This window comes from Protopterus annectens, chromosome 6.part0 (assembly GCF_019279795.1).
Source record: "Protopterus annectens isolate FY-2018-M chromosome 6.part0, PAN1.0, whole genome shotgun sequence".
Classification (NCBI taxonomy): domain Eukaryota; kingdom Metazoa; phylum Chordata; order Ceratodontiformes; family Protopteridae; genus Protopterus; species Protopterus annectens.
Window position 1 is genome coordinate 264,099,763 of NC_056737.1, and position 12,627 is coordinate 264,112,389.

The window sequence follows — 12,627 nt, forward strand, 5'->3', positions numbered from 1 at the left end:
TGGGCACATCATGTGCCAATAGCTACGCCAACATGTTTTTAGCTTGGTGGGAAGAGGAAGTGTTATTCTTAATGGAACATTATAGGAAGAATGTGTCCTTCTATAAACGTTTTGTTGACAATGTTTTTTTCATTTGGACTGGTAGTATGGGTATGTTGGAGATATTTGTTGATGAAATTAATCAAGCAACTAGTTATTTAAAATTTTCCATAAATGCTTCCCTGAGGAAAATTTCCTTTCTTGATATTTTTGTAGAGAGACTAAGTGATGGTTCCTTCAATACTGGTGTTTATAGGAAGGATTGCCATAAAAATACATTATTGCATAGAAGCAGCATGCATCCTAACTATGTGTTTCAAAATGTAGTCAAGGGACAAGGGATGCGTGTGTCTAGGTTGAATAACACTGAGATAAGTTTCTCAAAAGAGATGACAGATTTGACAGATAGGTTGATGCAACGTGGTTATAAGCTGTATGATCTTAGTGAAGGGTTATGTGAGATTAACTCTATGAGGGAAAACAGAGCTAAACCATATTTTTCTGATCAGTCCCGTAATGTGAAACAAAATAAGGTTGATGTATGTGATAAGATCAGGATCCCTATGTTCTATACAAGGGATAAGAATGACATTTTTCAAATTTATAAGAAACATTGGGATGTTTTGTTGACAGACCCACAAATTGCAGAGGTTATTGGAGATAAACCGAAATTTAGGTATAAAAATAAAAGGAATATTAGGAGAATGTTATGTTACCCACATGATAAAATAGAGTTAGTAGGTAGGATAGGCACTTCACCCTGTGGAGAGTGTAATTATTGTTCATATATTAAAGATACAGGTATGTTTCTACACCCACGATACAGGAAGAGAGTTTAAGTTTGATTGTACAGCGACGTGTGGGACTAAACATGTCTTTTATTTAGCAGTCTGTGTCACATGTCAGTCTTTCTATGTTGGAAAGACTGATAGACAGTTTGGGTATAGGATTAGGGAACATCTTTATAACATCAGGACAGGAGTAGTCACCAATGCCTTAGCCAAACATGTTATGACTACAGGGCAACAACATTTGTTTGAGTTTATGGTCATAAAAGTGATTAAAGTAGGTTCGCGAGGGGGGGAATATTAGTTATCTAACAGAAGAAAGAGAAGCAAAGTGGATTATTCAGTTACGTGCTGATGCAGGGAGAGGACTGAATGAAAGGGTTTCTCTAAAGCCCTTCCTTCGAACTAAGAATCTTAAGGTTAGGTAGACATTAGCATATATGAGTCATATGCAGGCTGTTTATGTTATATTCATTTTTTAGTTAATTATTATTTTTTCTTATAGTTCATTGTTCTGACCTCTGCTTTGACCCTTTTATAAGTATTTTAGAGAAGTCAGTAATGTTGTTTGTAGTATAATTTCTGACTTCATGTTTATTGTAGTGATGATCGTTTAAACTGTTTAGATAAATGTTAAGGTTCGGTGTGAAGTGAAGACTATTTGCACTTGAAGTTTTAAACTATTGTGAAAAGTTTTTTAAATATTACATTTTAATATGTAACTTTAAGGGAATGGCCTCGGAGGTTGTTTTGATGTGTTATGATGTGTCATGATATGATTGGTGGTTGATTATTTTTAAATGAGGTTTTTGTACTCAGTTTATTAAATGGTCTGATGAAGCTATAATGTGAAAGCGCTAATCGACTGAGTGCACTAATAAAGCTGTGTTGTTTCTTATTTTTGAGCAAGCATAGTTGATGTTACGCTATTGTTACGAATTATATTGAACTCTGCATGGTAGCTGCTGCTGGACTTATTGTTTTGGTGATATATATATATATATATATATATATATATATATACATACATTTTAACACACATATACATCTGCATTTATATTACCATAAAGTCAACTCCACTCAATATTACCTCACCTATCCAAGGCTTTAAGTTTTAAAATACATTTTATGGAACTATATTCATTAAGGCCTGGATGCATATAGGCATTCATGTTGATTTTCCATATAAGCTCTCTTTCTTCAAGAATTAGCTGCCAAGGACCACCACTAATGTCTTTACCTACACATTCAGAAATGATATATTTAAATTTATGTGATGGGTACTCTAAAATATGTCTAGCTAGGTATTAATGATCGGATATTCCTTGCTTAAAAGCTCGCTCTGTCTTTCCAACATAGTAACTAGGACACAGCTGACATATTGCAATATATACCACGCATGCTGTGTCACAGTTAAATTTACCATGGATATGGCATTCCTTTTCTTTTACTGTAAATCTACTCCCTATGTGTATATATTGACACTGCTGACAATTTCCACATTTATTTATAACCCAGCCATTATTCATAGCCCTAGTCCTATACTTACATTCAAGTATTGCTTTTAAATTAAGGCCTCTTCTGTATACCACATATGGGCTATTACCTACCTTTTTCCTAATATTTGAATCTTCTTGTAGCAAAGCCCAATTTTTGTGCAAAATCTGTTTAATTGCATTTGCATCTATAGAAAAAGTGGTTATACAGCTAATTCTATCTTCTTGCTGGTTGGGCCTATCTACCTCATTTATCTTCAGTGAATTTCCTTGATCTAAAAATCCTTTACTTAAAATGAGTTTAAAATGTCCATTATTTCTTTTTATTTTTACTTCCTCATAAATCTGCTCAAACAGTACTAGGGGGTAACCTCTCTGGACAAACATACCCTTCAGGTTTATACACTTTTGTAGGAAATCATCATCTGAGGAGACCATCCTAGATGCCCTTATTAACTGGCCTTTTACCACTGCTCTTTTTTGGTGATAAGTGTGCTACTGCTGAAATGTAAAAATACATTAGAATAGGTAGACTTTCTAAATATAGTTGCTTTATACCTATTAAAAGTTCTATCCTTGGCAAGTCTCACATCCAAAACAATTGATGGTATTACAATCAAACTGGTATGTAAATCTAAGGAACTATATATATTCTGAAATGTTAGCTATAAATTCGATAGCAGAATGTTTTGTTCCTTTCCATACAAAAAACATATCATCCTGGTACCCAGTGTACCAGGCCACATTTTCCTTAAACATACAATTATTAAACAGACATTGTCTTTCCCAGAATGCCATTACACAGTTGGTGAAGGCTCCTCCACAGGGGGACCCATCGCCACCCCTGTTTTGTGTAGGTAGAGCTGATTATCAAATAACATGAAGTTGTTACTTAAAACAACATCAAGCAATGTTTCAATTAGATTAATTTCATTATGTTCCACCCTATGTATAATAAGCAATTCTCTTCCCCATTCTAGACCTGTTTTTGAGGGATAACTGTATATAAATCTACTATGTCTACAGTAAGAAAGTTGAAATCACTACAAAATTCCAGGCTATTTATGTTCTTCAAAAAATCCCACGAATCTTTGCATATCTGTAGCTCATTACTGATTATGGGTTTGAGTTTGCTATCTATTAATTTCGCGCAGGCTTAAGTTATAGATTTTCTGCCATCCACAATTGGTCTAAAAGGTAAATTTGCCAAATTTTTGTGTATTTTCAGTGAACCAAACAATATTGGTGTTAGTGGTGCTGGCATAGTTAAATAGTAATATGTACTCAAATCTAAGCTATTCTCCAACAAGAGATAATTTAGCACATCTTTAACACGTTTATGTGCAATATTCACTTCATTGATGCTAACTTTAACATATCTTTCACACTGAAGTACATTAAACATTTTATTAGTATAATCATCCTCATCCATAAAGATAAGACCACCACCTTTATCAGGCTTCATGATCCTAACTCTACATGCCTTTAACATTTTGAGAAACTCAAACTCATCTTTTGACATGTTGAAGTTATGCAAATGTTTTTTGCTTAAAACATTTCTGATATCCATTTCGCATATGCGTTCAAATGTCATAAGACTTTCATGAATTGGTGGATTAAAAGTACTAGAGACTCTTAAGTCATTGTTCCGTTAAGCATTATTTACAAACAAAACTGCTAAATTCATTTTTCTAATATATAATTTTAAATCTATGATGGTTTTAGCCAAATCGGCCCTCCGATCTGGAACAAAAGTAAGTCCTCTTGCTAGAGTATCCACCATGTCTGAATTTATAACCACTGAAGAAAAGTTATACACTTTAAAATCTCCTGCTGAATTTGTTATAATCTCATATTTATTAGCATTTACCTCTTCCTGTGATTCTGGTTTCTGTTCTGGCGTTTCTGATTCCTGTTCTTCTGCGTTTGATTCTGATTGCCATAATTCCTCCCTCCGTGAAAATTCTGGCCTAAATTCGCCTGTCCATATCCATTTTGGTCGTTTTGAATATCATGTTGTTGATTGAAACATATTCTCTCAGTCCACCTAGGAAAAGGAGTTTGGCTTTGTCCTTCCTCGTCGCTCTGTTGTATACCGTCATCTACAGGGCGTTCCCTTCCTTCAGTTGCCATAGCGACGTTTATAGTTCCTTGAGACTCTACTTTCATGGTGTAGCTATTCAGAGTTGGATAAGCTACTCCTTTTGAATAATCATTCATGTCCCTTACCATTTTTTTTTCTTTTTTACTTCCACAGACCTTCTTATTACATGGTCTATGCTTGAAAGATACGGATGTAGTCATATTTATAATGCGAAAAATCCATATCTCTTGTTATATCTTGCTCCAGTGCCTCTAGTTGAACGTGCAATGGTTCCACTTGTAGTTTATAGTTTTTTATAAGTAAATCCAAAAAAATCAAAGCCCTGCTGGTCAAAGAGAGATAACAGTTCACCATGAAATGGATATTTATTTATTAAGCCTACAGGGTACCGCCATTGACATAAACCCTTCGGAACTATTTTCTTTATTAAACATTCTTGGAAGTAAGCTATCTCAAGTTGTAGCTTACGGCATTTCAGCAACTTTTGATCAAATAATTTCAGCTTATTGATGATATTGTTGGATATATTATTAGTATTATCTTGTGTTCCATTACTATGCAAGTCATTGCTACTTGCATCAAAAAATTGCGGGACTTTCAAATAATTGGTAAGTAGCAGTTGTTGTGAGCTGTAACTGTTAACTTGTACCACTCTATTGTCTTCATTACTGTTCAAATTGGGCCTTGGACTTGAATTTCTATCCACTCTATTCTTGCCATTGTTATTGGGCAAAGCAGAAACCAAAGCATATGTAGGAGAGTTTCTGTTTACCCTTGTAGTCATTAAGCTGATTCTGGCCATATTCGGCATTGCACTCACCGGACAGGGATTCCCCTCTTCCAGCCTCTTAGTTAGACCATCAACCCATTCTAAAAGACAATGAACAAGTGTTGTCAAGTCACCCACTGACTTATTCATGGTAGAGTTGTCATTACTTGCCATAGTTAATCCTGTGGAAGAAGCCGATGCAACCTCCTCTTGGAAAAATATTGGTTGGGACATATCACAAACAAAGCTGCCCAACAAAGACTTGTAACGAATAAAACCACAAACTCTTTAAAAGCAAAAAAGATAGCTTGTGAAAAAAATCCCACTACATCTTTATTGTAAGCGCTTTCGTGCAAGTCCAATGCCTGCACTTCTTCAGACAAAATACATTCCCAGAACCCACTTCCTTAAATACAACCATAATGCCATTAATTAAGCAATTAATCACAATAATTTAAAGACAGTTACTTAAAGACATACTCTACCAAATAATCTAAATCATATTTAAAAATGCATTTAAATGCTGCATTTATAATATACACAATTTTATGTCACATTAAATTTATATTATACATTTCTAAGAACACCATAAACTATCATTCTTATTTTTTTAAATGTTTTTCATAAACATTTCATGTTTTTCATCAATAAATACAATTAAATTAAATACATAAAAACTACACCATTTCAACCTCACAGCAAGGATCAACTATTGATAGATTATAAACAATATATGTATCTATATACTCTCTCTCTCACTATATATATATATATATATATATATATATATATATATATATATATATATATACATATACATACATATACACATTTTAACACACATATACATGTGCATATATATAACCATAAAGTCAGCTCCACTCAATATTACCTCACCTATCCAAGGCTTTAAGTTTTAAAATACATGTTATGGAACTATATTCATTAAGGCTTGGATGCATATAGGCATTCGTGTTGATTTGCCATATAAGCTCTCTCTTCAACAATTAGCTGCCAAGGACCACCCCTAATGTCCTTACCTACACATTCAGCAATGACATATTTAAATTTATGTGATGGGTACTCTAAAATATGCCTAGCTAGGGCATTTGTGGTAGTACCCTTACTGTTGTGGTATTGATGTTCATATATTCTTTGCTTAAAAGCTCTCTGTCTTTCCAACATAGTAACTAGGACACAGCTGACATATTGCAATATATACCACGCATGCTGTGTTGTAGTTAAATTTACCATGGATATGGCATTCCTTTTCTATTATGGTAAATCTACTCCCTACGTGTGTATATTGACACTGCTAACATCTTCCACATTTATTCATAACCCAGCCATTATTCATAGCCCTAGTCCTATACTTACATTCAAGTATTGCTTCTAAATTAAGGCCTCTTCTGTATACCACATATGGGCTATTACTTATCTTTTTCCTAATATCTGAATCTTTTTGTAACAAAGCCCAATTTTTGTGCAAAATATGCATAATTTCAACATGTCAAAAGATGAGTTTGAGTTTCTCAAAATGTTAAAGGCATGTAGAGTTAGGATCATGTAGCCAGATAAAGGAGGTGGTCTTATCTTTATGGATGAGGATGATTATACTAATAAAATGTTTAATGTACTTCACTGTGAAAAGTATGTTAAAGTTAGCATCAGTTAAGTGAATGTTGCATATAAACATGTTAAAGATGTGCTAAATTACCTCTTGTTTGAGAATAGCATAGATTTGAGTACATATTACTATTTAACTATGCCAGCACCACTGACATCAATATTGTTTGGTTCACTGAAAATACACAAAAATTTGCCAAATCCACCTTTTAGACCAATTGCGGATGGCAGGAAATCTATAACTTATGCCTGTGCAAAATTTACAGATAGCAAACTCAAACCCATAATCAGTAATGAACCACAGATATGCAAAGATTCGTGGGATTTTTTGAAGAACATAAATAGCCTGGAATTGTGCAGTGATTTCTACATTCTTACTGTAGATATAATAGATTTATATACAGTTATCCCTCAAAAAACAGGTCTAGAATGGGAAGAGAATTGCTTATTATACATAGGGTGGAACATAATGAAATTAATCTAATTGAAACATTGCTTGATGTTGTTTTAAGTAACAACTTCATGTTGTTTGATAAGCAGCTCTACCTGCAAAAAACAGGGGTGGCGATGGGGTCCCCCTGTGGAGGAGCCTTCGCCAACTGTGTAATGGCATTCTGGGAAAGACAATTTCTGTTTAGTAATTGTATGTTTAAGGAAAATGTGGCCTGGTACACTAGGTACCAGGATGATATGTTTTTATATGGAAGGGAACAAGAGATTCTGCCATCAAATTTATAGCTAACATTTCAGAATATGCACAGTTCCTTAGATTTACATACCAGTTTGTTTGTGATACCATCAATTTTTGGGTCTATATTAGAAGCTCAAAGGTGTACTTACCCGAATATGTAAACACCGACATGTCTTCATCGAACCGTGAAAACATCGATCGTCCTGAAGCGTGAAATCTGAAACATTGAATCATCATGGTTGGCTTTTCTGCTGTATAGCTCCATAAGGTAAGTGTACGATAGTTACGGACCTTAAGGTTAGGGTGTGGGTTAAGGTAAGTGCATAGATGGTAATGTATGTGAGATTTAGTGTAAGGTTAGAAGTAGGGTTTTGTTAAGTGTATGTGTGTGGATTATTTAGTTTGCTTGGGTATAGCTTCTTAAGGTAAGTGTTTGATAGTTACGGACCTTAGGGTTAGGATGCAGGTTAAGGTAAGTGCATACATGGTGGTATATGCAAGATTTAGTGTAGGGTTAGAAGTAGGGTTTAGTTTAGGGTTAGAAGTAGGGTTTTGGTGAGTGTATGTATGTGATTTATTTAGTTTGGGTAGGTAGCATGTAGCGGGCGGTGGGGTGGGACAACTATGATGGTTCAAGTTTTTGAATTTTGTGGTTTAGGGCATTCGGTGTATTTGCGGTTCGCAGAATATGTGTTGGTGTTTTACTATTCGGTGACTAGGGCTTTCGTGGTTTTAATATAGACCCCCATTTTTTGGATGTGAGGTTTGCCAAGGATAGAACTTTTAATAGGTATAAAGCAACTATATTTAGAAAGCCTACCTATTCTTATGCATTTTTACATTTCAGCAGTAGCCACCCTTACCACCAAAAAAGAGCGGTTGGAAAAGGCCAGTTAGTAAGGGCATCTAGGATGGTCTCCTCAGATGATGATTTCCTACAAGAGTGTATAAACCTGAAGGATATGTTTGTCCAGAGAGGTTACCCCCTAGTACTGTTTGAGCAGATTTATGAGGAAGTAAAAATAAAAAGAGATAATGGACATTTTAAACCCATTTTAAGTAAAGGATTTTTAGATCAAGGAAATTCACTGGAGATAAAAGAGGTAGATAGGCCCACCCAGCAAGAAGATAGAATTAGCTGTATAACCACTTTTTTTATAGATGCAAATGCAATGAAACAGATTTTGCACAAAAATTGGGCTTTGCTACAAGAAGATTCAAATATTAAGAAAAAAGGTAGGTAATAGCCCATATGTGATATACAGAAGAGGCCTTAATTTAAAAGCAATTCTTGAATGTAAGTATAGGACTAAGGCTATGAATAATGGCTGGGTTATAAATAAATGTGGAAATTGTCAGCAGTGTCAATATATACATGTAGGGAGTAGATTTACCATAAAAGAAAAGGAATACCATATCCATGGTAAATTTAACTGCGCCACATCATGCGTGGTATATATTGCAATATGTTAGCTGTGTCCTAGTTACTATGTTGGAAAGACAGAGCGAGCTTTTAAGCAAGGAATATACGATAATCAATACCACATTAGTAAGGGTACTACCACAAATACCCTAGCTATTTATATTTTAGAGTACCCATCACATAAATTTAAATATGTCATTGCTGAATGTGTAGGTAAGGACATTAGGGGTGGTGCGTGGCAGCTAATTCTTGAAGAAAGAAAGCTTATATGGCAAATCAACATGAATGCCTATATGCATCCAGGCCTTAATGAATATAGTTCCATAAAATGTATTTTAAAACTTAAAGCCTTGGATAGGTGAGGTAATATTGAGTGGTGTTGACTTTATGGTTATATATATGCACATGTATATGTGTGTTGAAATGTGTGTGTGTGTATATATATATATATATATATATATATATATATATATATATATATATGTGTGTGTGTGTGTGTGTGTGTGTGTGTGTGTGTATGTGTGTATATAGATACATATATTGTTTATAATCTATCAATAATTGATCCTTGCTGTGAGGTTGAAATGGTGTAGTTTTTATGTATTTAATTTAATTTTATTTATTGATGAAAAACATTTAAAAAATAAGAATGATAGTTTATGGTGTTCTTAGAAATGTATAATATAGATTTAATGTGACATAAAATTGTGTCTATTTTAAATGCAGCATTTAAATGCATTTTTAAATATGATTTAGATTTTTTGATAGAGTATGTCTTTAAGTAATTGTCTTTAAATTATTGTGATTAATTGCTTAATTAATGGCATTATGGTTGTATTTAATGAAGTGTGTTCCGGGAATGTATTTTGTCTGAAGAAGTGCAGGCATTGGACTTGCACAAAAGCGCTTACAATAAAGGTGTAGTGGGATTTTTTCACAACAAGCTGTCTTTTTTGCTTTTAACGAGATCTAAACTCTGTAAAGGATGCTGCTATGAAGTAAGGGTAATGAATGAGAAGAAAGAAGGTAGGAAGCTGGAATAGTAGGAAGCAAAAACACAGTGACACATGCCTGACTACAGAAAAAAGTGGATAAATAGAACCAAGATGAGCCAAACTCTAAGGTGAATTTAAAGGATCTAAGTGAGTCCTCATATGGCATATATAGAAACCGAATGTGTCATTCACCATTGAGAAGAAAGGTCTAAGTATCCTGTGAGTTCTCACCATTCACAAACAGATACAAATATGATGCTACCATGCCATAAATCTGCAGTGAAAAAAAATATTTGTGCTAAGGTGGTACACAGAGTCCAGGCAAGAGTTAGTGCCATAGCTAAAAAATGGAATGAGGGTGACCTGTAACAATGAAGCAGTAAAGTGGAGGAATATTGGCCAGATGGCTGTACAAATAGAGCCATGCAGGATGCCAGCAGTGAAGTTTAACAAATGAAAGACAGTTCACAGGATATCTGGGGTAGAATGCAGCCTGAGAAGCTCATAAATTCATAGGATAGCAGTAAATGACATTCTGTTTGTTGATTCTGGAAACAGTTCCTTAGTACCAGCACCTTCTGCAGTTTGAGAAAATTCTTCAGTTAGTAACAGTGAAAGGAAAGGAAAATATTATTTAAAACTAATATAGCATTGTTTTGGAAATAATCTCAGCTGTCTGCAGTATACTAGAGTTAATAATGAATTTTCTTTGGTACGTGTAAGTTAAAAAAACATGGGAGCAGACTTAGAATGTTCGAGTTTGTCTTCTAAACCAACAAAAGCTAAACTATCAAAAGGATTTTCTTCAGTACCAACCTGGGGCTTTGTATGTTCTGAATGTGTCATTCACCAGTGGGAAGTGAAGCACTATGGGAGATTGTGGGTTCTCTTCATCAACAAACAGGTAGCACTCCTTCAGGTTGCTGTTGTCAATTCCATGCAGGTTGACTTTTGGAAAAGGAATGTTACGTGCTGCGCAATATTCTTCTGTCTGCTTTAATGCCTGGTGATTAAATGATAATCTGAGTGTTAGAATGTACAGCAATAACAGATGTCGAACACTTACAAGCTGCATGATGTCATTTGAAATGTAATGACTGGCTGCTAATATGTAAATTCAAATAAAATAACCAAACCTTCTCTTATTTCAACTTATTTTACCATATTCTTCAACATAAAAACACAGCTACTAACCTAATATGAAAGTATAGGGCCATTGGCAAGGTCTAGAGAGTTATTATTAGTGATATAAATATTACTCTACAAAATAGAACTGCAGGTCTGAAAGTGCTCTTGTCAAGGGAGTTTTGCTAGATTGCACCACACTAAGCATCATAAGTAAGACGTGATGATGCAATATACTTCAAATTAATAGAGTCACGTAATCATTAATCTCTCTGAGCACAAATTGAACCTTAAACTATGAGTTATACAAATATTATTAGAAGTAAGCAAATGCTGATATACTCAAAGTTAAGTTTAAGGTGGAATACAGGTCCAACGCTTGCATGAATTACTATTTTTTTTACCTTCTATTTGATAATGTTAGCTGCTGAGCCATTCATATGTTTTCTGTGAAGAAAGTGCATGAAAGTAATGCAGGAAATATACACCTCTAACAATCCCGACTGCTGAACATGACTGTAGGACTGCAATTTCCAGTAGACGACAACAATGGGATCAACAGTACAACAGAAAGAAATAAGTGAAGGTTTATTTGTAATTATAATGTAACTACAAGTTCCAGAAGGCTAAAAATACTCATGCAATAATATTGATAAAATATAGCTTCCCTTTGTTAAAATGGCTTTGTCTTTAATCACTACTCCACTAACTCATATTATCATTCTGTCTCTAACATCAGATTCAATACCCCTAAAGTTAAGCATGGTACTGTCATTATTATTCCAAAACTATCAAATTTCAAGGATGTTAATGAATACGAATCAATCTTAGTCTCACAGTTTTTGAGACTATCACTTGATAAACGGCATTATGCTAAAGTAGAGGTGCGCGATTTCCAAACTACATTCATAAATTTATAATGATAACAACCACTAAGGATGTTGCATTTAAAGTTTTGTGTTTGCAGTGCAATAGTGTTAGTTACGTATAACTTAACCTTCATGATGTTGCACTTTGGTAAGATTGAATGTAGAGTGCATTCAAAATTTCCAAAGTTAACTTTGTAAGTGCAGCAATAAACACTGTAAACATGCCTAAAATTCCGAGGCAACATGCTAGAACACAGAGTTGTAAAACAGCCCTTCATAAAAATAAAGTAATTATTTTTGTGGAGCATGTTACTTCCAGTACTACTCCCAAGTATTTTATATGTTTGTATGACATAAACAGTGGGCACTAATAATATGGTTAAATTTAACAGTTGCTTCTTCCTAAATGATAGTCAAAAGTAGACAAGCCTTGTCTTTTCAAATCAGCATTAACTAAATTTATACACCAAGGACATCCATGTGTCTGAAAAGCTGGGGATACCACTGCTACAGAATAGACTTCCCAATCAGATAATTCAAAGTTTATCCCTGTCCATATTCAAGTACAACTTAGATTTGTGGATGGGAAACAAAAAAATCTACCCCAGGACTGTCCCTGTACTACTAATGGACAGATGCTTTATCCCATGTATGGGTCCCTTCAAATTATTGATGGCATGATCCTAGTTATTTTCATCAGGG

The 12,627-nt window shown here is 34.3% G+C and overlaps 1 protein-coding gene across 1 annotated transcript in view; it reads right to left on the reverse strand.

Annotated features, from left to right (window-relative positions):
- Positions 1 to 12,627, reverse strand: part of LOC122803821 (cytosolic phospholipase A2 zeta-like) — a 620,934-nt gene that overhangs the window by 14,889 nt on the left and 593,418 nt on the right. Inside the window, exon 19 of the mRNA XM_044073506.1 lies at positions 10,748 to 10,934. Coding sequence (XP_043929441.1) covers positions 10,748 to 10,934 — 187 coding nt within the window. The remainder of the gene's footprint in view (positions 1 to 10,747; positions 10,935 to 12,627) is intronic.